The sequence below is a fragment of the Melospiza melodia genome, chromosome 4 (genome assembly GCF_035770615.1).
Source record: "Melospiza melodia melodia isolate bMelMel2 chromosome 4, bMelMel2.pri, whole genome shotgun sequence".
Lineage (NCBI taxonomy): Eukaryota > Metazoa > Chordata > Aves > Passeriformes > Passerellidae > Melospiza > Melospiza melodia.
The window spans coordinates 57,989,337-58,016,735 of NC_086197.1; the positions used below are offsets into that span (position 1 = coordinate 57,989,337).

The 27,399-nt window shown below is 36.8% G+C and overlaps 1 protein-coding gene across 2 annotated transcripts in view; it reads left to right on the forward strand.

Moving 5' to 3' along the window:
• Positions 1-24,065, forward strand: part of BLTP3B (bridge-like lipid transfer protein family member 3B) — a 47,305-nt gene extending 23,240 nt beyond the window's left edge. For both annotated transcript variants that reach the window (XM_063154813.1, XM_063154812.1), the window contains 14 exons: positions 442-622; positions 1,994-2,077; positions 4,221-4,403; positions 4,504-4,622; positions 6,370-6,511; positions 7,256-7,449; positions 9,389-10,887; positions 11,368-11,543; positions 12,850-12,986; positions 13,678-13,828; positions 17,703-17,959; positions 20,104-20,212; positions 21,155-21,324; positions 22,018-24,065. In XM_063154813.1, the coding sequence (XP_063010883.1) occupies positions 442-622; positions 1,994-2,077; positions 4,221-4,403; positions 4,504-4,622; positions 6,370-6,511; positions 7,256-7,449; positions 9,389-10,887; positions 11,368-11,543; positions 12,850-12,986; positions 13,678-13,828; positions 17,703-17,959; positions 20,104-20,212; positions 21,155-21,324; positions 22,018-22,143 (3,528 nt within the window). In that variant the 3' untranslated portion in view covers positions 22,144-24,065. The remainder of the gene's footprint in view (positions 1-441; positions 623-1,993; positions 2,078-4,220; positions 4,404-4,503; positions 4,623-6,369; positions 6,512-7,255; positions 7,450-9,388; positions 10,888-11,367; positions 11,544-12,849; positions 12,987-13,677; positions 13,829-17,702; positions 17,960-20,103; positions 20,213-21,154; positions 21,325-22,017) is intronic.
• The last annotated feature ends 3,334 nt before the right edge of the window (positions 24,066-27,399 follow it).

Genomic DNA, 27,399 nt, shown 5'->3' on the forward strand with positions numbered 1-27,399 from the left:
TCTTCAGTGCCCTGTACTTGCATCTCACCTGTTCTCTGACACTGGCACTGACTTATGTTTGACCCTTATGTTTGGTTGTGATGTAGCCTGAGGAACTAAATTAGCAGAATGGAGCCCACTGTTGGTTTCGTTCCCTGAACAGCTTGCAACAAAAGCTAGAAAAATACCAGTGCTGTGAGTGATAGGGGTGTAAGGAAGTGTGAGGAATGGGGAGAATGGGGTGTGCCCTGGCAGTGCAGTACTGTGCACACAGCCATTAGATCAACTTAGCTTTACTCTCAAACATTAAACTTAAATCTCAGTAATGATCCAAGGGGGAACGCATGTCATGCAGATTTTTCCTTGTTTCAAATGCCTGTGTTGTGTAAGGAGACAGATACTTATGCTTGAAAGAAGCAATAAACATCATAAATTGATGTGATTGACTAAATATTTTTTCAGAGCTCTGCCCCTGCACCCAGCTCCCAGCAGGTGAAAGCGCACCAGACAACAGCAGCACCTGATCAAAACGATGCAATAGTAAAATTGTTTAATGATTTTGATGTTAAGGAAACTTCTTATCACTTAGTAATTTCCCACTTGGACCTACATATATGTGATGATATCCACTCTAAAGAAAAAGGTAATTTTTTTTTTAAATTTGCATGTCTATGAATCATAATCATCTTCAGGAGAGACATTTTGAGGAATATAGTAATGAGAAAATAATAATACAATAAAGTCAAGAGACTTTAGTTTAGAGGAATAGTTAGAATTGTCTCCAGTGTCTATGGATTCATGTAAACCTATTTAGGTGGCTCTGTTAGGACAGCATTTCATTAATAAATGTAATTATTTTAGAATAATTGCAAAACCTAGGAGTGTTAGTACTTCTGTGCTTTTTCTGTCTTCTAGGAACTTATTCTATCAGTCTGATTGTTACTGCTGGGTCTTGTATAAGTTAGCTGGGTTATGAAGAATACCGTGACAACATTTTTGTGGCTTGAAGGGGTCACTATACAATCTGTGTCTTTAATACTCTTATAAATGCAAACTAATAAAAGAGTGTTATTCTTTGTGTTACTAATTTAGACAATTTGATATGGTCTGCAGCTCATGGAAAGAATGGAATGAGTGTCCTGTGACCTTAAAATTTTGTGTGTAAATCTTGTACTGATTCTTTTCAACAAAAGCCTATTGCATGTAGTCACATTTAGAATCAGAAAAAAAGAAGACAAATAAGGGCAATTTTTCATGCCTTTCAAAAATGATCATAGGGAGTGAGATATTACTGTATATCTAGTCACTGAAAATTTTATGGAAACGTACAAGGTCTACTATATTATTAGTCACTGAAAAATTTATGGAAACATACAAGGTCTGCTGAAGAAAAATATGAAAAACCTAGGGTTTAACAAAAATACATTTCCTTGGTTAGGAAAGACTTTCATAACAGCAAGCATGAGGTTCACTGGCTGAGATGTATTTCCTTACATGCAGTGTATCTACTGTGGTTGGAATTTATCCCTCCTAGTGAGATCTTTTTATTGGTCCTTTATTTTTGGAGTTTAAATTCAACAGTGGAAAAAGTCAGAAGAGAAGATTCTCAGAAGACCCCTTCACTGCAATATTTGTCAAATAAAATTATATTATAAAGTATTCTTGAAAGTTAATGTTGACTTCAAAGACTGATTATAATCATACATTCAGCATAAAAAGTTTTGTTTCAGAAAAACTGCAGTAATGCGTTTTCAAGATGTTGTCTTTTTAGTAGCATTGAAAATGGCATGCAATTTTTAGGTAGTGACTGAGTACAGAATTCTACAAGCTCAAGCTGATCTTTAGAAACCAGTGAAGACTATCTGAATGAAAATATTGAGGGAAGATAATGAGGTTGTAAGGAGAGACATAAGGGGAAGAAAGTAGGTGTTAGGTGTTTAAAGGATTACAGCACCATGAGAACTAACATGCTCTATGCAATGTCTGCAGGGCCAAGCATTGTTTTGTTTTGCAGACCCAAACAGACGTGTTACAGGAGGGGCCATGCAGCTTTCCTTCAGCTATTTAACAGTGGATTATTATCCATTTCACAAAGCAGGTATGAAAGCAAGCCTTTTATGAATTACCTGTGACTGTCTTGTCTGAAAGCTAAAAAAATTTGTGCATACACATATACAGCTTGGATAATCATGCTCAAACCATTTGAAAGGCACCTTCTATATGCAAAACAAACAACAAAAGCAACAATCTGGGAACCAGTTTAATTTCTGTGAATGAGCTGGTTTAGGCCAAATGCTTTTCACTGTTTTGTTTGGTCAACAAAACAGTGTTTACACATTTCTGACATGAATAGAATTTTGTGTTGACAGAAGAAGGCAGTACTGCATGTTGAGAATTCAGTAATTGGATATTAGCAGGAATCAATCTGTTGATTTTTTTCATATATAGAATACTATCCTTTTATATCCATTTCCAATCAGTGTTTTGCTTTTTACATTATTTTGCTGAACAGGAACCTCGGTGTGTAGAGGCTCAATTGTGTAGCCTTTTGTTAAGCATTGTTATTAAAAAAATGTTAGCAATTTCCAAAGAAGTGTTTCTTACAAAAAAATATTTATGAGAAAAGTGTTTCTCATAAATTTCTAGTAGAAATCTAAAAATTTTAAAAGAGGCTACATCACAGAGCATGTGACAACAAAACAGGGTCTGATCATCTTTCTGATCAGATGGTCTGGAGCAGAAATCCACGTCATCATTCATGTTAGTCTGTCCTCTACTCCCAGCCTGTAAACACTCAGTTGACTGGTGATCCATGCTAAGGCTGAGCTCCATCTGTGCCCACTGGTCTTGCCCTGCCTGCCCTCCTGTGCTCCCCAAAAGCCCGTGTTCATCCCCTCAGCATTTCAGTTGTGTGTGCTGTCTTGCCACATCTGTGACCCTAAAGAGATCGCAGCCGTGCGACTGCATACAGGAGTGTGGTGGCTCTGCTCTCTCACATGCTGCTGCATGTGTTAGTGTTCCTGTCCTTCAGAGAGGCAGATGCCCAAACTGGCTTCCCAGAAGGAGTGTTAGAGCTTTCCCTATGGTGTTGGTAAGAAAGTCCTGGAGGTCCTTCAGAGTCTGCTTGCATGTGCTTGGAGTAACCCCATGCTGCTAGCCCTGTTTTGGAGAATCCCATTGTCATGGGCTTCAGTCTAATGCATCTTCATCCTTTTGTTCCATTTCTGTTTTTTTCCCTGTTCCTTTATCTTCCTCCTTAGCTATAAAAATGATAATAACCGACAAGGATAACTGTGAAGAAGGGTGGGGAAAAATGTCATCTCTTGTGATAGGCAGGCATCAGCCTAAAAGTTTATTTAATGCTGCAATATTTGCATTTAGACTTAAAAGAATTTTTTTCCAAAATAATTTTCCTATTTTAATAGCAATCATATTTGCTTATCCCCTGTGTAAGTATCCAAAAAGTCATTAAGTCCCAAAGAAAGTAAATTTTCACATGGCAGTATTTAAAGAGTGATGTACCAACTGATAGAAGTTATTTGTCATTGCATCCTTATTATTGAACAGGTTAGTAGAATGTCTTTACAGGGACTGCTTGAAGATACCACAATTTCTTTCAGAGTTTTGAGTGCTTGACCAACAGAAACATGTTGGAATTGGAAGCAGGGACAAAAGCATTTCCAGTGGGATTGATTTTAAGGCTGTGTGTGCTGCAGCACTTCTTGAACTTACCTTGTTGTTTGTGTGCCATAAAGGTGATAGAGAACCAAGACAAAAAGAATACATTTCTGGAAAGGGACCAGGAACTTCTTAGGACACAGTTCTGGCAGGAAAGATAAGCTTGGAAAAAGTGAGCATGAGAACATCATTCTGTTACTTGCTCTCACTTTTTTTTTCAACTGAACATTTTATCGCATGTTCTCACATATGACATTAATGTGTCGTAAGATTTCTCTGAGCTGAAAATACTCAATGATGTTTTGAGTGTTAGTGGTGTTATAAGGCAGCTGGTAATGCTATATTCTGAGTGATTTTGTGAAGTGCTGAGACTTGGAATACGGAATGTATATGGAATATATAACTTCTGTTTTAACGTCTGGTATGACTGCTGTTGTTCTATAATTACAGCATGCAATGAGCTTATAGTTCGAGGAATACTTGTGAAATAGTGGAAACATGTTATCCTGTTAAAAGCAAAATTTCAAATGAGCTAATATTTTTCCCATTTCTCTTATTTGCAGGAGACAGCTGTGATCACTGGATGCATTACAGTGATGCCACTAAAACCAGAAGTGGATGGGCCAAAGAATTATTAAATGAATTCAAAAGCAATGTTGAATTGCTTAAGCAGGCTGTGAAGGATCAGGTCATAGATTCTCCTCCTAAATCACCACCTGCTGTATCTCCTCAGAGCCTACAAACAGGTATTTTCTTTACATCACTAATTCTCTACTTCCATGAAATATTAAAACGATGAAAAAAGACTCTTTTTTTCAATAATTCCATCACTATTCTTTCTTACAGGCAAGGAACAGATGCCGAAAGGAACGTCTAGGGCTTCCTCTGTATCTTCCCAACAACCAAAGGGCAAACTGATGTCTAGTCCTATTGTGGTTAGACTTGCAGACTTCAATATATATCAGGTACATTTCTTTAAGTTAGTAAAACTGGGGTCACTCCACCCTTACTGTTATGTAACTGTGGTTTTTAAGGGACAATATGAAGCCCATTGAAATTAATGAGACTTTCCATTCATTATTGGGGTAGACCTTTTTGAACCTGCTTCTGCTTTGTTGAAATTGTGGTCCTATCACAATTAAATGTTGGATCTAAGTTCTGTTGTTCTCCAAATTAGGAATTTGGAATTCAAATTTAATCTTTTCATTGTACTGTCTTATGTGTGCCTAATATCTTAATATGTGGTTTTGTATATTACGCTTTTCTTATTGTTATATTTTTCAAAGTACATTAAAAACCGTTAAGAGGTTTTATTAGGTTTTTAAAATCTTTTTTCAGCCACTCCCTTTCTAGTGGTATTTTGAGCAGACACTTTTACCATTTCTGTCCCCCTTCCCTTTGTTAGAATGAGTAGTTTTGGTTGCTGGTTGTGGTCCAGATTGACTATTCTGAGGCAAGTGAAATAGAGAAGGTGTGTCTCCATTAGGCAGAATTGCAGTGATATGTGAGGATCTACTCTTAAATTTCAGGTCCTAACAAAAATGTTTAGTGTGTGTCCTTTGTCACTGTGATTTCTGCTTGTTCTTTTTCCAATTTCCAACACTTTTCTGCCATATCACTACTGATGTTATGGGAGATTGCAGATTGCTGCTGGGAGCCTTATGTGGATCTGAAGTGATTTTATTTTATTGTTTTGTACTGTTCATGTTTCCATTTGCCTTCTGCTCTTGTCTCCTCCTCTCTACACAAACACATTTACAGTTTTTAAATTGGCATTATTTCTATGCAATTTCCTAAAAGCTATTTTTTATACATCATTTTACTCGAATTTTTGTGTCTGTTAATGCAGTTATGTTTGCCTCTTGAAAACAGCTACATAAAGTGAAGCAGGCTTATAAAGGTCATGTATTTATTGTTTCCAGAGAAATTCTAGTAGACATCATCATATATTCAATATTAATACACTGGGTAATTTCAAACTAGCAGTTTGACCTACTAACTGTTGAATGGAAAAGCTTTGTTTTGGCAACATACCTTTTAAACTAGGAGGCATTCAATGAAATTTAAGGTTAAATATATATCAAATGTTGGTTTCTTATTTGTTTGATAATTTACATTGTAAGGAAAGAGAAATGGACATTACTGTTCCATAGCATCTTGATTCTCCTGTGAAGCAGACCTTCAGGCATATCCAAGCATACACATCTCTGCCAGGTGCATGCTGAACTCCTTGCTTCACACACAGCTTGAGAGTCAGCCTGTGTACTGGAATTTGTTCTTATGATAAAACAAGAACTACCTAATGTGTGTAATAAACTTACCTAGACCAGACTGTATGGAAATACTCCATCCAAGCATAAATGCTTAAACAGGAGCTGTAGTATTTGCAATTAAAAATCAGATCATTCTAGGCTTCTGCTGGACACCTTTGAAAGTGACCTGCTCCCTTTTGTCTTGTATGAAGGAAGGAGATCTGGTACCTTTAAAACAATTTTCTTGTGAAACTCTTCTATGTGAGTCATTTCTGCTTCAAGGCAGTTAACTGTTTGTCACTGTTCATCAGCACTTTGTACTTTCTGTTATGTTGTTTGGGGGCCTACACCCAAGAGCAGTGGAATGTTACCTTACTGGGGACAGTACCATGCAACTACAAATGCTTAACCATTCATAAAAGTGGAATGTGTTAATGAAATAATCTTTTATCATTTACAGGTTTCAACAGCAGACCAGTGTCGTTCTTCCCCTAAAGCTCTGATTTCTTGCAATAAAAAGTCACTTTATCTTCCACCAGAAATGCCAGCTATTCATATTGAATTCACTGAATATTACTACCCAGATGGAAAGGACTTTCCTAGTAAGACTTTTTTAATGTTTTTGGTTTTGGTTGTTGTTGTACTGACGCATAAATTTTGTGTGTTACTTTCACCTTTGTGAAGCTTAAGGCTTGGAAATAGGTAATGGCTTTCTAAAATGGATAGAGCACAAGACTGCTCCGCTTCCACAATGCTTGCTTCTGCAAACTTCTATTAATATTGGTTTATATAAACATGCTTGTTCAGTCTGAAAACACTTGCAGCATTTTTACTGGCACATGAATTATTCATTCTCCAGCATCCACATATTGTTTCTGCAATTTCACTGTCTGACTACATAAAAGAACTCAAACTATTGCAACAATATCTAAAATGCACTGAAAAACTGCTGGAGTTATTGTGGGAATGTGTTCTGTGGCTGGCCTTGACTTATATACAGAAATGTTAGTGGATTTTTTGGGGATGGAAACTGAGGACAGCAGATTTCCATGGTCTTCCCTTTCTTCTGTAATGAGAATATTCTCCCCATTTCTTCAGACTTAATTCTGCTCTTAGTTTTTATACACTCAAAAATTCAGTTACTTTCTTGGAGTGAGAGAAAGAAGCATCACTTCAGGTATGCCCTAACAATTCTTCCTTGAGGCTAAAGGACTAGGTTCCAGTTCTTTCTCTGATGAAAAGTACTGGTGAAATTGTAAGTTTGCAATAATTTAAAAACCAAAGAAAACCCAACCCATAAACATTTTTGTTATTCTCATGGTTTCTTTTTTTTTTTTCTCCTTTAGTTCCATGTCCAAATTTGTATGGCCAGCTGAATGCTTTGCAGTTCACTCTGGATCAGAGAAGTATTCTTTGGCTAAACCAGTTTGTGTTGGATTTGAAACAGAGTCTTATTCAGTTCATGGCCATGTACAAGTTAAATGACAATTCAAAATCAGATGAACATGTTGATGTGAGAGTGGATGGACTAATGTTAAAGGTATGCTGTCATTGAGTAGGGGTTTTGTGGTTCCTTGGAAGACTAATTCTTTTGTTATTCTCATACAAATGAATGAAAAAATGCTTCTCTAAAAAACTCTGCAGAATATGACTTTTTGAAGGCAGACATCTTGTTTCCTGTACTCCTTCATCTGTGTCCCAGTATTTTGGTTTGGGTATTTTGGTTTTGTATTGAAGATCTGAGTGGGAATACTAACAAATTATTTCCCTGTGGTCAGCGAACTTGGCGTAGCAGAGCTAAAAAGAAATTGAGCACTAAAGTAAAAAAATGAGTGAAAAATTAATATTTGTACTCTATATTTATGCAAGGGTCCTGCCTTGTTCCTCGGGCTGTATTATATCAAAGCTATTTTGTCTTGTCGGTGAATGCTCTAGAGTAAAGAAAGCAGTTCATCTGAAGGTTTATTTCCTTCTCCAAAACCCATTCTCACCATTTTCTGTTTCGTGCTGGCTGTTAGTGTAGCTCAGGTACATGAGTTCTCTGTATGCTTGTTGCAGAGGAGTGATGCTTGTTAATGCAGCTGAACATCAAATTTTTGCTTGCCTTGTCTTCTGCTTCGTTGTAAAAAAAAGGATTATGGAGCAGATAAATTTCCCACCCAAACCCTGTTTGCATTGGGCATTTCATTGTATGGTTTCCAAGGTTCACAGGTGAACAAAATGAGTCTCTTCAGTGGAGCACACAGGAGAGGTTTCAAGGGCTCTAAAAAGTCAGCAAATGGAGAGATGGTTATTTTTCTAACCTGTTGCTACATTCTTAATGGAACTTTACAAGGACATGGTTTGTACTGAATAGAAACAGTTATTAAGAGTAATGACTGGAATCTGCAAATATAGATTAATCTGCTATTGAATCATTATATGGGAATAGCCTACTAAACTACGAGAGGATAAAACTATTCTAACATCTCTCAAATCTTGATTTGAATTAATGATGTCACCCTGTATTAACAGCATTATTTTTATTCAAGCAAATGATGAATTTGTGAATGGTTAATTATTTTACTTATTTTTTTTTCCTGAGTCCTTGTGTTTAATAGAAGAAGCTTTATTACCCCCATATTTGTGTCTTTAGGGATGATTTTTTTACTCCTCCTTTCTAGATTCAGAATGGAGATATTGTGATAGAAAGGAGTGTCACTGATATTAGCCAAACTATATTAACAATTATTAACATATTAACAATTTAAGATTCAGGATTTGGCATAAAATAAGTCTATTTTAAAATATGCACTAAAAATATGCAAGTTAATTACAGTGTGCTGAACTATTTGTGTTCTTTAGGAGTTGAGATACATTATCATTTTCCTGATGAAACAAATATATTATGATTATCAGATAATTGTCAAAAATACCTGATCTAAATTCTGCAATATTAAGAATATTAGCTGCAGTGCCATATCTAACTGATTGCTTGTATCTTAACAAAGAAATAAAACACTGTAGTACTCGATATGGTGAAAAACCCAATCTGACATGCCAGATTGAACTCCAAATTATAATTCTCTGTTTTTCAAAGCCGTAAATTTTGGAAACACTTTAAGAAATGTTCTACCAAGTTGCTTGAGTTGAGGAAATGAGCCACTTCAGCCTAATATAGCTGAACTAAATTTAAGACCTTCAGATAAGAAAAGCCTGAGATGCTTATGTTTCTGTGCAAATATTGATGAAAAGCCTGAGACCCTTCTGTTTTGTACAAATATTGATGCCACAGCATCCTTCTTAAAAATGAGAGAGAACATAAATCTTAGTCTGTGAGCCCAACTTATCCCTGTTCTGTTTCACTGTACTTGATTTCTCATAAAACTGTAATTACATTCCTTTGTATCAGCTGTCATGGCTATTATTTTGTTTCTTTGATTGTATACCTTCTTAATCTATATAGATTTAACTAGAAAAAATTTATTTCTCCCTTGCAGATCATCATCCCATTTGAAAACAAACCTGAAATTCATAAAGATCAACCTCGTGCACTTTCCATTCAAAGTTCAGAGATGATTGCTACGAATACCAGATGCTCCCCAAACTGCAGACACTCTGATCTAGAAGCTTTGTTTCAGAACTTCAAGGACTCAGAATTTTTCAGTAGAAATTTCACCACTTTTCCTAAGTCCCCCAAAAATTTTAATCTTTTACATCCAATCTTCCAGAGACATGCTCATGAACAAGATACCAAAATGCATGATGTTTATAAGGGTTATATCATTCCAGAATTGAATAAATATGCATTAAAGACATCTGCAGCTACTGATGTTTGGGCCATGCATTTTTCCCAGTTTTGGATAGATTACGAAGGAACGAAAAGTGGGAAAGGTCGGCCAGTAAGCTTTGTGGACTCTTTCCCACTTTCACTTTGGCTTTGTCAGCCAATACGATTTGCAAAGTCACAAAAAGAGCTTGTATCCCGTAATCAGACAGCCGTGAACATTCCAAAAAGTGAATCTAGTGATCTCTCTAATAGATTGCAACGTAAGAAACTTCTAAAGGAGTATTACAGCAGTGAGACAGAGCCTTTGACCAATGGCATTCAAATGTCTGAGACCTCAGGAGTGCTTTCTGAAAGCTCTTCCTCTGATGCAGATGTACATGTTCTTGTCCATGTTCACAAACATGTAAGCGTGCAGATCAATCACTACCAGTATCTTTTTTTGCTGTTTCTCCATGAATCTCTTGTATTGCTCCTGGAAAACTTAAGGAAGGACGTAGAGGCAGTGACAGGAAAACCTGCAAAGCAAACAGATGTCTGCATTGGGATTCTACTGAAAACTGCAGAAGTAGCCTTACTGCTCCATCCAGTGACTCAGGGAAACCCTTGTAAATCTCCTGTTGAGGAAGAAGGAAGTACCATGGCATCAGAACTCTCCCATGTGGGAAATGGGGAAACTCTTACTTCAGAGAGTAAATTAGTTGGTAGCAAGATAGTGGAAGCCAGTATTACTAATTTTGGTTATGTAAATGACTGCAAGCCTCTGAATGCTGAAGTTAATAAAGGAATTTTAATAGATCCTCTTTTGTTTAAATCAGACAGTAATACGGATTTTCAGAAAGCAATGTCATTTTCCGATGATGCATCAGATAAAGGTTTGGGAGATACGAGTGAAGGAGGAAGCAGTGGACTTTTTAGTAGAAGTGATTCTGAAGAGGTCTGTGGACCTCTAAGTGAGAAGAGTAATTTGAATCCTAGGGATTCGGTGTCCGTTCTAAATAAGAGAGAAGATTCTACTGAATTTTTCATTGATAAAGAGGATGACAGAAACATATTCTCAAATAAGTTAAATGAACAGGAGGGCACAACTGAAGGCTGTCCTGACCAAGTCGCTGACTTGGAAACAGAATCTGCCTTAGAATCTGAAGAGCTTGAAATCAACAAAGACAAAGTGGCTTCAGTTAAAATGTTTGCATCCCAGTCTTCTTCAAGGTATAGAAAATTAATACTAAAATAGTTTTCCTACTCTTTGAAAAGATTTAGAAATCTTGTTGGCCACAGACTTCCAGTACTTTCAGCAGTCAGGAAGGGAACATCTTAAGAGTTAGTCTCGATGGTCCTTCCAACTCAGGCTGTTCTGTGATTCTGTGTTCTAGTAGATGAAAATTTTTAAAGCATGTAAAAAGTTATCCAGTATCCAGCATTCAGCGGAAGTTAAAATTAGTGTTAATTAATTGATTTAAAGTATTTACTTTTAGTTTAAGTGTCAGGAAATATGTATTGAGAGAAGTATTGACATAAATACCTACATGAATATGTGTTGTTTCTACATTTACCTTGTCTTGTCAAAGGATTATTGAATAATCAGACTTTTTCATTTATATCTTGCTTGGTTTAGAGGAATTTTTAATGTAAATTCTATGTATTATTTAATATAAATAATATTTTCCTCATATCTTTATATTTTAAAAGTGCTAAGCCCAAGGAACGCTGCTCGTCCAACCTCCCTGCATTCTCTGTTTCTTACAAAAATATGAAGAGAAGTCCATCACAAGTCTCTCTGGATACTATCTCTATTGATAGTATGATGCTAGAGGATCATTTGATAGAGAGTGATGGAAGTGATAGTCAAAGCTTTCTGGAGAAAGGTAAGCAGGTTGCACAAAATATTTTTAAGCAATACACGAAAAACTTATTTGTTATTCAAGTCATGCTCAAAAGGATTGTAGTCCAGCAAATCCTGGATACTTTACAAGACTATTTCTGTTACCTTCACCAGTAATATCAAGTGTATTCACCACATATAATTTCAGGGGAAAGCAATAACGTGCGCTACTTAAGCAGCACTATTTAATTTTAACACTGCTTATTTTTCCTCTCTTAAGTAAAGTAAGAGCATTGAAGTGCTGTGTTGCAAATCTGAATTAGGCAGAACTGGTTCCTTGCTATGCTTGAAAGCAACTGCTTTGGCTGCAATACTTACAGGTTGGAGCCTGAATCAATGTTGCACTTGAAGTGGTAAAGAAGCTTTCATTTTAGAAGTGGATAAAAAAGAAACGAATTTTCACTAATGCTCTCTGTGCTAATTACCAGTCAGATAGGTTTGGTAGTCTCTCTGCAGTTCATCCCTCAAGGAGTATTTCCCAAGTATTGACTGTCTAATAGCAGGTATTTGTCCAATTCTTGCTCATCTGTGTATATACTGATGAAATAATGTTCCCATGTCAGGAAATAGAGTAAGAAGACCTTATTGATACCTCTTTTCTGATAATTCTAATTAGCATAAGATTGGTTTTTTTCTGTAGGATTTCTCTTCAGTCTAGAGCAATAATGAGAAGACTGCAAGCCTGTTATATATTTGAATTGTAGGAGTATTCCTGCATGTGCTTATGTGGGAGTATGCCATGAAATACACTTTCCATTTTAAATAACCTTTATATGTCTTTTTAGCTTGTTAAACAATATTTAACTGCTGGTTAAGTATCTATGCTTTCCAATTGTCAAGGAATCACTATCATGATTATGATTGCTCTAATAAAAAGATATGTAGCTTATTTCTCTAAACATACAAGCATCTGCTCTAAAGGCACTGTGTGGTATATTAGATACACAACTTGAATTTTTTTTCTGGCTGCATCACATTTATATTATTTGATTTGGAAGACTAAAAAAATGCCTTCACAGGTTTTTTTAACAATGCATGTGGAGTGCTGTATTGGTTTTGTCACTATATCCTGCTTTACTTTTGATTAGCATCTAGAACTTGGAACTCTCTATAAGAGGAATGGATTTGGCACTTCAGTTATAAATATTTGTTTAATAAGCCACTCAACTCGTATTAAAAAATGAGTTAATGTGTGCATTCAGTAACAGTCACTGACTTTATTCTTAATGGAGAAGTGATTAAGATTATGCTGTGCTAAATTCACATTTTTTCTGATGTGTGTTTGGAAGGTATTACAGCCACAAACTATCAAAGTCCATCAGGAAATGTCCATGAAGGAGGCACAGTGATGGAAAATTGTGATGGGTCATCTCCAGATGCCATGAGTGCTGCTTCAGAAAATGCCCATGAGACTAGTGAAGAAATGGTAATGTTATTGAATTCCATAAGAACACATGATTCTGTAAATTAAACCTTGAAGCACAAATAAAATGTCTCCTTTCAGAGGTGATTTTTTGAGTCATTAGAAAAATGAACCCAAAATACTAATAATGATGATAGATACGCATCTTCTGATACCAAAGCTGACTTAAAACTGGCTTCTCCTTCTTTTTTAAAAATACTGCAACCCTGTAAATAGAGAAAAAGGGCTGACTACTATGCAGATAGCCAAAGTTTAGTAGCCTATGCTAGCTTTTTAACCTGGTTTGATTCAGCACTGCAAGTGCTTGGTTGTGCTTATGATATGCATAAAGTTGAAAGGACTTGTAGGTAATGTCAGATACCTGATATTTCAGGTAACACATAGGTCATGTGCTTCTCTTGTCAGTAAGGAAACTGTATTTCACTTCCATGGCTTCTCTAGCCAGTTCTGAATTGGCATCAGTTCAAGTGTCTGTCTTTCGACAGGCTGTTGAGCAATCTATTATGAAGCCAATGTGTACAAAAAGAAAAGGATAAGAAAATGAGAACTTTTTGCTTCTCTGTGAGCAAGGGCTTTCAATACAAAGGGCTGTTTTCCTTTTGTGATGGAAAAGATTGAGACATACCTTACAAACAATAATCACCGTAAAATAATTTTATAATCTTATATTGTTTTATCTGGGTTTTGTTGACAGATGTCTGTTGTGGTTTTTCAAGTATTTGGTATTAATGGTGAAATTGACATCAGAGGAGAAGACACAGAAATATGCTTACAGGTCAATCAAGTGATACCAAACCAACTAGGAAATATTGGTGTTCGACAATATCTGTGCAACAGAACTGTTGGTAAGAGCTAACAATTCAGCGTGTTGAAATTGGAGCTGGAGACATTTATTCCAAGTAAATAAAAATGAAAACACAGTTTTATGTTAGCCTAGCATCCCTTTTATGCTAGTTTAGAACTCTGATTTCTTTCTTCATTGCCATACATTAAAAAGGAAGAATAAATAAATGGAACTGTGTATGATCATATGGGTAAAAAGGTGCATTGCATTGAATTCTGGTCATTAGTTTGCTTTTTTGAAAATAAAGTAAGCTGCATTATGAGATGGTTTTGGCTGGGGTAGAATTACTTGTCTTCCTAGTGACTGGTATTTTGGTTTTTGTATTAAACTGTCTTTGTCTTAAGCCACAAGTTTTCTGGCTTTTACCCTTCCAGTTGTCTCCCCAGTCCCACTGGTGGGGGGTGAATGAGAGGCTGTGTGGGGCCTGGCTGCTGGGGGTGTTACCATGGCAAATTGCATTGGGTTACTGTTTCCTGAAGATGGAACTCCTTATGACTGTAATAGCATTTTGCTTTATGTACCTTCCTTTGAAGGAATGTTTCTTTTTTTTTCAAGATCAGTTTCTCTAGATTAAATGACACACACTGTTTAAACAGGCTTATAATATGTGGTTTAAGAAAATTTTAAACATTTCCTCTGTCAGGAAATACAAGCTTTAAAGATAGACAACTGTTTTTAGTTTGGTTTGGGTTGGGGTTTTTTGTTTGTTTTAGTTTTTGGGGGGTTTTGTTGGTTGGTTGTCTTTGGTTTTTTTAAGCTTAATACAAATAGTATAGTTTCACGCCAAGTATTTGCACAGCTAGATCAACCAGTGTCTTTCAGAGCTGTTCTTGGGCATGAGTACAATATATACACACTTTGCATTGGTGTGGCAGCTCATATCACAGTCTGCTTTATTCCCCTCTGCCAGCCTTCTACATGGATTGCTGGATGTAAGCTCTGTTGCACTGTAGGGTTTTTGGGGCAGGTCCCTGACGCACCAGCTTCTCTTCAGTTCCTTTCTGAGGAAATAGCTGTAGCAGCTGTTGGCTGCCATTTTCTTGTTCCAACCTTCTATCAGCATGGCTTTTGTTCAGCAGGTGCTTCAGGTTTGGAGGTGGTACAACCTCTGATCCCCTAGCTAAAGAACACATTTTCTGGTAAGCTGAGCCACTGCCAGCAGCTGCTGCCTGAGCAGCTGTTGCATGATGTTGTAGTCAACATCTGAAGGCTAGGAGAACATCCAGCAGGGAGCACTCGTGGCTGACCTTCAGTTCATACAGGCAAATTGACTTCTGGTTATCTGCCATATCCTCTGTAAAAGCTGGAGGGAGTAAATAATATGAACATACCACCTTCCGGCTCTTCTTTGTATCTTCAACTGGAGCCTCTGATAGTGATAATGCTTCTCAGCTGATAATGAGAGGCTTGTGCAGTCTAATTATTTTATGGGTAGAAAGGATATAACGTGATTGGAATCTCCAAATGCTTCTACTTTGTATCTCTTCCTTTCTCTTTCTGGCAGGTACCTGAATGGATGAGCCAACAACACTTTTTTTGGTATTTTATGCATTTTTTATGCATTTTTATGCACTCCTATTCTGTAATGTACATATTCTCTCGACTGATCTTTTCTCTTCACTGTGATTTCTGTACTGTCAGGAATCTTCTGCTCCTGCTCCCTGTGTCCCATATTCATTTTTATTAGAACTAAAAGAGAAAAAGTTTGGAAAAAGCTGAGAATCAGATCAAAAGAGACTGTTTAAAAGAGTTAATAGTAACAAAATACAGCTAAAAGAACAGGTGAGCAAATGTGTATGATAATATCCCAATAAAAGCAACCTCCCTCTTCAAGACCTTTAATAAAACTTTCTCAAGTGCTGCATTAACAATTGAAACCAGTAATCTGAGGAACCATGCAATGCAGTGAATACTCAACTTATAATTACAGTCTCCAAGATACTCTGGATGAAAATAACCATTTAAAATATACTATGCTGTTAATGCAGTAGATGTAAAAAGGGAAGAATGTAGCTAAAATCTGGACTAAGTTGAAGGCTACATGGCAGCTGTGCAATTCCCTGCAGGGCTGGATGCAGGACTGCTACTTTATCTGATCTTGCCTGGCAGCAAAACTAAAAGAAGAAGGGATGGAGTATGGCAGAATTATTGTGGGAGGGCTGTGCTTTTACTGAGATCTAATCATGCTGAACCTGCTTCTTAGAAGGCAACAGCAGTTCACAGCAGCTTCCAGATTTTTTAAAGCATTTTTTACTCCATCTTCCCTTGACTCTGCCCCTTTCAGGTATCTGCAAGATAACTAAAATTGACTCAAGGCTGAGACTAAATGTGTGTTCTTTTCCTCTGCTCTTTTTCTGTACTTTGGATCCTTCCAGCAATGATGCAGGCACTCTTTTCAGGTGCAGAAATACTTAGGACACCTACTGCTTATTTCTTTATCTGTATGTGTGGGAAGTATATGGATCCTTGAGGTGAAACAAAGTTTCCTGGACCAGTTGCAGAGATTCATTGAACAGTGTGATCATTGTTCTTCTTCTGGAGAGTGTCTCTTTCTCCTGAGCTGCTGGTAGTTTATTCACTTTTGTCTGGACTGAGCCTAAAAAGATAGTTGATACTTGTAGTATGGTTGCTTGGTTTTTGGAGTGGGTTTTTGTGGAGAAAGGGAATATGAGATTTAGCACTTCTCAAACATTGGAAAGATGGAAGGATGGAGTCGTGGCTGTCAGTGTTGTGGAAACTCCTATTCACAGAGGTGACAAAGGGAGAGATTCTGGTTCGCAGCAGAGGCTGAAGGTTCTCATGTTCATCTTGTCATTGGTCTTTGTCAGCCCAGATCGACAGTGTGTCCATCTACCCCGACTCTAGTGCCAGTAGATAAGTGCACAAGTCCTGACTCTGCTGCTGTGCCAGGTCATCCATGAACCTGCACACTGCACAGGAAGAGGAACCCAATTAATGTACAAATAGAAAAGCAAATCAATTACCTTGTCAGACTGCTGTAGCTCTAGGCAGCGTCTGTTGCATGATGAATTGACATAAGGCAGTTGATTTTTCTTGAGTGTCTTGAGGTAGCTTTCACCTTTCAATGCTTGTTTTTTCTGTTACTGTGATTGTGCTTCTTGTCATAGAGATAATTTCTGTAGGCCAGCCATCATAGTGATGACATGACTTGAGAATCCCATGGGGAACTACTTTATACAAAAAATGGTTACTGCTCACTGCCCACCTCCCGCAATCTGGTTATCTTAAATTTTTATTTTAATTTTACTTTAGTTTAGTTCATTATGGTTTTCAGAACTTTTTATGTTGAATTTTGTAATTGTCCTTACTGATTAAAGATACTGACATTAGCAGGAAAGTGACAGGGTTTTTTAACATTCAAGTCTATTGCCGCTCAAGTAATGCGTATGTGGTCATTCTATCTTACTGCATTGCTGCTCATGGTTCCCAAGTCAGGAAATTCAGCCTTTCCAAGAAAATGCCTGCTCTCCTGAGAGAGTGAAGTGACTTTAATGTTTTTCTGAATTGAAATTTAATGACTTAGTGGAAAAGTATGCAAAACAATTGGTTATCCATCGTCAAGACACCAAGGAAACAATTTTATTTTTGTGGATGGTGATACTTCTGCATTGTCTTTTCTCTTGTCACAGTGAGGTACTAGCCCTTATATGTACTCTTTATTTTTGTACTTTGAAGTGCTATACTTAGAAATTTGCTCTGAAGTTCTGTATTTGCAACACTGCTTTTAATGAATAATAACTCTATGATACTTCTTGGGAAATCAGTTGGACAATAGAGGTGGAAATAATTACATCATAATTGATTTTCTGTACAATGCAAAATTTTAATGCAAATTTGTTTTCTTTTTGCAACAGGTTCTGACTGTAAATCTGTGGCTGGACCTGTTAATTCATCACCTGAGATTAGTCTGAGATGGGAAAGCGGGCCTAGTGCTGTTGTACATTCCCTGCTAGCTGTAAAAAATGGGTTTCTTCAGTGTCATGTGGAGAACTTCAGTGCTGAATTTCTAACATCTTCTCTTACAAACATTCAGCATTTTCTAGAAGATGAAACTGTCGCAGAAGTGATGCCTATGAAGATAAAAGTTTCTAATGCAAGGATTAATTTAAAAGTATGTTAACAATGAGATACTTGGCTGCTCCAAAAAAAATTGTGTTTATGTTTCTTTGATGATAAACTACTAATCTGGATACAGTTAACTTCAAAGAAACTGCTATCATACTCTGAAAGGTCTTTAGATGATGCTAAAACAATTTTAAAATCCATAGATTTGGTTAGCTCTGTGGTATGCCTGGAGGGGAATTTTCTGCATGAACAAGCTATTTGTATGAATTAACATTTTATACTTTTTCCCCCTCTCCCAAATCTTTCTTGTAGAGTGACACTGTCTGGGAATTTTATATGTAAGGTTCTAGAGGCACAATGTGGGTTTTTCTGGTTGGGCTTTTTTGCTTAGCAAAAGATATATTTTCTAATTACAAACCATTTTGTAGTTTTACCATGGATTTTAAAGGTTATTTCTTTTTCCTAGTTGGAGGGTAGCTCTTGCAATGAAAGTTAGGTACAAAATAAGGAGAAGGGTTATAGAATTACAGTACAAACCACTTGAACACAACCCAAATTTCATGTTCTCCTAGAAACAGATACTGAACAGTGCAAGCATTTTCAGCATCATATCTTAAAATAGTAACATTAAGAGGACACTTCTGTTCAAGTCTCTTAGGGAACTTTCTTTCAGACATTTAAATAAGAGGGCGAGTTCTGTGCTGCACAGCCACTGAATATAAAGATAAGGACACTTTTTTGAGGGGTATAGAACAACAGAAAAACAAACAAACATAAAGAATTATTACATTGCTTTGGACAGTAATAATCACCCATACAAACTTTGAACAAGGCGAGGATTGGAAGAGCAGCTCCAGTTCTACATCTGGGGCTAAGGTCTTGATTCTGCCAAGATCATTATTGACTGGAAAGGCAGTTGTCTTGTGTTCTACTCAAAATGCATCAGTATTCCTTCCCTCAGTGATACAGCCCTTCCATCCCCTGAGGATCTTTGGGCACTCTTAGAGTTGTTGCTCCTCTACAGGATTAGCATAAGCATTTTCTGTAAGAGCTGTGAATCTGTTCCTCAGATTTCAGTGGATCACAAACATGAATGCCTAAATGCAAATAGCAAAACCTTTACACATAGTCACTTGCATTTAAAACCAGGATTGTTCTGGTTTATTGGCAAGAAGGCTGACTTAAGCAAAATGTTCTTGGGAAAGCAGCTGCTTGAGATGGCGAATGTACAATAATAAACTGGCAACAAGATTCTGCTTGGCAGCAAAAGCACCAAAGTGCTCACTCAGCAGTGCACACAAGTCACGGTGCAGTTACTCATGATGGTTGACAAACTGCAGATTTGACATAGAGATGATTCATTTCTCTAGTGTTGTTGGGTATTATAGAGTGAGAAGATATGGTTCAAATGTGTGCTGCATTGCCTGTTCAATGCAGTAGGTTCTTTTATTTCTTCTGCATGAGACTTCATGCAGTGTGTTTCATGGCAAGGGAGGAATTTGGGAAATATTATTTTATTGTTTGCATTTTCTGCTGCAATCTCAGTGCTGTTTCAAGAAGCTTTGGAAGCTGTATCTCAACAGCTTTCTTGGTACACATTTAATGCTGATATGTATAGTTTCTGATTATACTGGCTTCATTATTCTGTTTGACAGGGATAATGAACTATAAAGATTTCCTGGGGAGACCCCAAGAAGTAATTTGTGAAGTTTCTCTTGTGTTAAATACAGTAGTATAACTAAACTGCAGCTGGTGTCATCCCAAACTAAATTCTGAAAAGACAAAATCTGCTCAAGAATGATAGCTGTACCCATTCAATCTTTAAATAGTTCAAGGGAAGATCAGACACTATATAGCACAGGCTTCTTATCTGTGACTCAGCTCCTGAGCTAACAAATGTCTTGAGTTGGGGTATAATCTTATTGAGATGTCTGTAAAAACACTTTGAAGTATTTTTGTTGGACTCTATATTGAGTTCAGCAGACTTACTCCAGAGATAATTTTGAGCCTTTAAAACGATCCCTGGGGGAAAAGAAAGGAAGCCAAAGTTTAGTGGAGATCCCATTAGAAAATTCTGCTCTGAAACATTCCCTTTCAAGTTTCATTAAATCCACTTATGTTTAAATAAACATTCTACTTAACTATTTTTATTTTCTTGTAAACTCATTTTTTATTATGTGTGTTTTTTAGGATGACAGTCCACGTGAAAATCTTAAGGCATCTGAGCTGGTACCCATAAAACTGCATATTGACATACTCTGGATAGAAAGAAATGATGATGGCACTTTTCTCATTAGAGGTTTGTATGTTGCTGCACCTTGATCTCAATTCAATAATCCTGTTGTTTTTTCCTTTGTGCATACTTGTGACTTATTATGAAATGATAACTGTTGATAATTTGTGTAAGCTGTGTTGCCATATGCCATAATTCTAAGTGTAGTCACAAAAAAGAAGATTACTTTTTTGAATAGTGTATTGGCTGTGATAACCCACAGTTGAATCAATCTGGGAGAAATAAAAAATATGCTTATAATGTCATCAGGATATGCTTCATCAGTGCATATCACTTCATCATGATAAGTTTAGGGTTCCTTTGTTCTACCAAGCAAGCAAAAAAATTGCCTTTCTTTACAGATTTCCAAGGTGGTTGCTGTCTTTATTGTTTTGTGTTGCAGGTAGTTGTAGAAACTACTGCAAAACCATGACCCTGACTTCTTCCCTTAATGTACAACAGTATATTTTAAGAGGTGTTATATAGTGTACTTCACTTACAAATGCTAGAAAATTTCTTTAATGGCAAGTAATTAAGATTATTTTCTAATTTAAAAATGTGATTCTGCAGGTATATCTCACTGTGTCTTTAAATGTAAATACAGTTTTCAGAGGGACCTGGAAATGTAAATACAGTCTTCAGAGGGACCTGGAGACACTAAGTTAATAGCAATAGTAATAGTTCTCAAATTTCTGATTATTCAGATTGCATATTCTGTGGTGATGATACAGGTCGGTATAAAAATGTGTTTATTTTCTCCAGGCTGGAAGTTACATATTGTTTCTTTCTTCCTCTAAAAGGTTATGAGTTTTAATTAAATTTTACTCTTAAATTTGATTTTGAGAGGCAAATATTAATGTACTTAATATTATAAGTATATTTGTTTTAGGTGGATTTAATTTTGTACTGATAAGAATAAAGCTTAAAAAAATTTTGACAAAACCCCTGCACACTATTTCTGTAATGCAGACAATCAAAAAGTAAATGATGTGTCAAAGATGAAGAATTCAAGCAGCACATTGGAGAAAGCAGTGGGATCTGTTGAATATAAAACACAGGACCAAGCCACGCAGACTACTTGGGAGACACCCAGACCTTCTAAATCAAGCAGGGATTCATCTGACTTCCTTAAAAATGAGGTATAAACTCATTTTGACTTCACTTTTCCCCCCTCAAAATTATCTTACAATGATTATTAATCATAATTGTAAGGCTATCTGGGGGTGGGCCTGTGATACACTTTTGTTTAGAAATCTGTTGGAAATGGAAAATATGGATCATGGATATTATGATGTGGTACAGCAATTTAACACTGCTTTCTAAATAGTGTACTAATACACTGCACACTGACCCTTTTCCTTTAAGTCAGAAGAAATTTTATAAGGGAGTTTTCTTCTCCCCATCTCCTTCATTCCTGTACAACACAGCTACCAAAAACAAGGGACTTAGCTGTTTGGTCAGATCTGTACTCATCTATCAGTCATACCAGATTTTGAATGGACGATGACAAAATCCACACATTAATTTTGCTGTTTTTCTCACTGGGTAAGAATCTGATCCTAGAGCTTACAATCTTGGGTCATTTCCATTCCACTCCAGGATGGAAATGGCACAGCTGAAACACTATCTATCCCACCTTTTGAGCTGATTGCATTAACTCTCTCCATGTTCTACGCTCACTGACTGAGAATCAGTTGCAATTGGCTCAGCCTCAACAAACCTCTGCCCAGCAATGAATGGGAGCGTTTGGTTTTTCAGGAGTTACTGAAATGGAAAAAGTCATCAGTATGGAGTTATGCTAATAGCTTTCTTTTCTAACCCCTTCATTTCAGCTTATTGAAGAAAATGAATGTCTCAAACAGGAACTAGCCAAAGCCAAAATGGCTCTTGCTGAGGTCCAAATGGAAAAAGATGCCCTGCTTCATCGCATGAAGAGGATGAATGTTGATCATCAGTAGGACACTGTTCTGTTTGTTCAAAGCATCATCATCATAACTGCAGGTGGTGGTGGCACCTAAAATACTGTCTGCAAATCACTTGAAAATGTGGTTATTTTTTTGCTTACAGACAGTTTTCTCATTACAAAAAAAAATATTTGTGAACCAGGTACTCTTCTGAAATTATCATTAAACATTGTAACTTTTCTCAGCCCATTTTAAACTGAAATGACTTTGGAAAAATCAGTTTATACTGTACTTTATTAATTTACTGAGGAAAAAATCATATCATCTACTTTTAATATTATCAAAGGAAATGTTATTTTTTAAATGTTTTCTGAAAAGTGGATGGTTCTGCAATGAAAGAAGGTGCCTGGGTACATAGCAGAGTCCATGTACCATGCCTCACTAACAAGGCATACCTCTTTTTCTAAGGTTATGTTTGATTGTTACCAGAAGATATCTATAGATAAGAGGTTACATTTGCACTATGATGATACAGGCTAGATCCTCTAGAATAGTATAGCTACTGAAAATTAAAATACCAGCCCTAAACTGGCCCTGCATTCAGTGTAATTTGCCCCGAGAGGATTTTAAGTACAATCCTCTGGTGCTATAGAGTTCCATATATCCTTTCCATATGCACTCCTAAAATAAAACAGTAAATGCTGGAGAATTTAAATAAGAGGGCATACTACTGGGCTTTCCTTCTGCTTGAAGGTCCACTGTATCTGTACAGTTGATGTAATTTAGACATTCACACTTTATTTTTCCTTTCTCTGTGAAGAGGATATAGCCCTGATATAGGATCTGGCCCTTTGTGACAGGTGAGCTTTGAGCCATTTTGCATGCATGTCTGATTCCTGCACAACTCATCAGACATGCCCAAGGATTTGGTTCAGTGTGTTTAAATAAATAATGTCAGTGCTTGTGAGGGGGGAAAATCCTACTGGGATTCATTAGTTGTATATTGCTCTTTTTTTTGATAAAAAAGCTGTAGAGAATCACTTAATTACCCAAAGAAATTGTGAGATTACATGAAATGTAATTATACAGTTTAAATTATGGGTGATTTGTACAAATTGAACAATAATTTTCAGCTAAAAACTGGTACAGATGAATAAGCAAAAAAGCACAACACCATAAAATAGAGACTATAAGAGTGTGCTTCTAAACAATTTAGGAAACGTACAAAACCATACATGCCTGTAAGAGATTGTCTTTGCTGGAAGTAAAACTGACTGAATAATTTAACTAGTGACCTTGAATCTGACAAATGAAAATCTTTTAATTGCTACCACAATTGTTTCTGCTCCATGGGATCTTGGAAGGAAGTTCTGTTTGTAGATAAGCAAACAAATCTCAAAAAATATTTAGTATCCTGTGGTTTGACTTTGCATACTCAGGTTGTCAAACCAGTTTTAATTAAATTGTTTTCATTATAACTTTTTTGGAGGACACATAATTTGCACTGCTGGAAATAGTTGTTGAAAGTGTGCAGATTTAGACCAAGAACTCTGTGGAAGAACTGGTTCAGGCACTATTTTAAAGCCTGCCATATGAAACCCTAGTTGAAACTCTTCTTAATTCCCATGGAAATTTTTATTTTATTATTCTGAATTAGATGAAAAAATATACACACAATGTTTCTATCAGAGAAATGAAATATTTTATTTGAATAGTTACATAAGACAACACAATATTAGTATTAAATATGAGTGGTGCAATTTCACATAAATATGATGTCAGATTCAGGGGAGGAATTCTCCTTTGGTTTAACTCTGGTTGGTACTATTAAATTAATTTTTATTTGGTTTATCCTTGCCAAGATCTAGTTGGAATTATTTTGAAGAAGGAATGTATAGAATGCTTCGTAGCATGTTGCTAGAATATTACATTGAGAATTATCTAATTTTTAAAAAGAAATAAATAGCAATATCAAATGTCTGGAGTTTTTTTACTACATAAACAAAAACTTGCTTGTTTTGAGAAAAACCAATTGCAAACCAAATCCAAAATAACAGCCCAAAGCAGCCCTTCTCAGTACAATTGTTGAAATTCAGGGTATCACTTCCTAGCACTTCATTGTAACTGGATACATTTTCAACTTGATGGCCGTTGCACAGTATTGAACATCACCTGTGGGCAGTTCAGAGGAGATGGGTGTGCTTGGTTGTGAGCTTGACAATACTGAGAATGATAGTACAGTGTCATTCTGAAATTAGTTTTGCTGTTGAAAAAACTGCAGAGGGAGAGTTAATTTATTAATGTTTGAAAGTACAAAGTTAAACTAAGCTCTAATAGGTTATACTAAACAAAGTAGTTACAAAAAGCCTCAGAATTAAAAAAATAAAAAAGGCTTAATTCATCTTCAAGGCTCTGCTGTGTTCATAACCTCCTAGACAGGAAATTTGTACTATCAGCAGAGCCTCTTGCTTTTATTCTGCAAACACCTAAATGGAAGATAGTTTGGAGAACTTCATTGTGTATAGAAAACTGACTCCAGAAGTCCAGTAGGAAAACTGTTACCATGTTTTTTTACATTTTCTGGGGAAATTTAAGCTGGTCTACAGTTTAGCTTAACACTCTTCATCTTGTTTAGAAATGCTGGTTTAATATCTAATGAAGCTTTCACATTAGCTCACCTGAAAGAGGCTGTGCCCTTTCCCAAGCTTGGTCACTGAATCTTTCTGGCATGTGCTGTTCCAGTTCTCACTGCAACTCTAACTTTGTTGGTAAGCCCCAGTTCTAAATCAAAACTTTGTGGCCTTACAGTATTACTTATAAAAAGCCTGTTGGAGAGGGAGTTCTTTAGAGGTCATACCTGCTTGGGTCCCTTCTGCCTAAGTCCTTGATTTCCCATTTCCATTAGCCATGTTCTGTTTGTACACTGTCTCACTTAGGAATTTAATTGGGAGTCTTAATCTGGGAACACAAATGATGTCTAAATGATAGAGATCATGCAGAAAATTTCCTATGTCTGCCATGATAATGGTTACCTTTATTCAAAATATTTTTTTTAATAAATGTATGGAGAATCTGATGATAAAGGTAAAGAATTCTATCAAGCATCTACAATTCCAAGACTACCAAGTATATGTAAGTATCGCAGAAGCAAACTCCCTTCAGTGACCAGATTTCAGGTAAGCAGTGATGGACACAATGATTTCTATATAAAATAATCTGCTTGCTTGGTCTAGTTCTTAAAATGTTCATCACAAAATGCTTCAAGTGGACTTTCAGCTCACTATTGTCATCTGCACATTTTAGAGAGTACATCAGATTCCAATTCAGCTGGTGGTATAAATGAATGTCTTTTTCTCTGCTGTAGGAACAGAGCATCACCTCTCTGATATGTTAAGTACCAATGAAATTGTGGGCACTTACTGTGACATCCACTAATTCACCCCTCCCAACAGGGAAATGAGTTTTTTGACAGCCCCGCAATACAACCTTATCTTTTTTTAATTCCAAGCCATGCATGCCACTTGTGAAGAGCAGCCCCAATTCCTGTGTCTGGTTGTGAACCCAGTGGCAGGCTCTGTCGTGCCGAGGCTCGTGGCTCCCGGTGGTGCGGCACCAAGCAGTGTGCTCAGCTCACTCGGCTGAGGGCCCTGGCAGCGACCTCCTCCCCCATCTCAGTAACATCAGGAAACCTGAGAGCACAAGCAGCACCAAGGTTGTGCTAATTGGTGGTTAGGGATGCAAAACATGGACAGGAATAGCGGTCCTTGCTGGAGGAATAAAGCTTTGTTTCTCAATAAAATTAGGAAAAAGCATAAAGATTGCTGGTAAATAAAAGCTGTGTAGTTACAGTTGTTTACAGTTTTAGGTATTTTTAGCATGCTTATATAAAAACTTAATTAAAATTGTTCTGATTTTAAAGTTTATGGAAGACATTTTTGAACACTTTATATTTCAAGAACATTTTTGCAACTCTCAGCTTCTCAAATATTATAGAATGTCTTGCAAGTATGTGTTATGCTAGCTGAAACAAGTTGCAGGAATTAAATCTTCAAAAATCAACTAAACTCTTGATAGCCTATGTTTTCTCCCGAGTAGCTTCTGCATCCCAAAGAGATGAATCTTTCATATTGCCGCATAATTAAATGGGTAGATAATAACTTTTTTTAAAGGACATTTTTTTGGCTTGCTCTGCCATTGCCCAAGCCACTCCTAAGCAGTTACATTAAATTACTGTATTTTATTATTCCTTCACTATCTCCTGCCTTTTTTTTTGTCACCATCACTAATTTTAGTATGAGTGGAAGTGGAATATATGTATATTCCACTATATATACATAAAGTATGTATATATAGTGGAATATACTATATTCCACTTTATAGTGGAATAAAAGCTTTCTGCCATGTAATCTCGGTATAAAATCTTAATATTGTCTTAACAATCTCTGAGAACATTGCTTTGGAAGTAAAAATAAGATGTACTTATGCTGTGTCTTTGAGAGTAAGATGGCAGTGTGTGGAGCATAATGCATGAACTGGTTTAATGCAGTCTTCCTAGGACAGTCTGTTTGAACCACCATGATTTAATTTGAGTTAGATAATTGGTAAGTATTTTAAACATTTGACAGAGACATGGACAGATGAGCACTTCGGAAGTGGTGCTCTGAGGCAGTAAGTGCTGAATAAAGAGGCAGCCTCTGCCCAACCTATCTGTGGAACAAATCTGCAAACCTCATTCCACCGCTAGCACGGAGGGTGCAACTGCCAGAAACAGCTTCTGTCAGTGTAATTATACTGTTCTAGTAACGTGGGGCTTTTGAGCCCTGGGGAGCGCCTTTGCAGTGACAATTACCACGGTGCAGCCCCTGGCGGTGAGGAGCGCCGCGCTCGGCTGCGCAGCCTCCCCGCGCTGCCGCCAGGGGGCGCGGCGGGCGCCGCCACTGCCGAGGGTCACGGCCAGCTTCCAGCGGCTGATGGTGCTCCAGCCCGCAGCACGACTGAAAATCAGGGTTAGTGTTTTCTAATTTAGATAAGCTGGCTTCGTTTCTACTGCCTTCTTTATGGCATATGTTTGCCTCTTAAGGTAAATCACATGAACTGCCTGAACAGTGTCAGAAGAGTTTCTTCCTCCTTTTAGCTTTAAATAAATTATAAAAATTTGTTTTTCTACATATTGTCACCTTTATGGTAAGATTTTTAAACAGATTTCTTGTGCTTCATCATTATCTCTTAGAAGTGTAGAATAAATTTTTCTGGTTTTCCTATCATTGTATAGATGAAAAGCTCCACTTTGATATCAACAATTTATTTGTT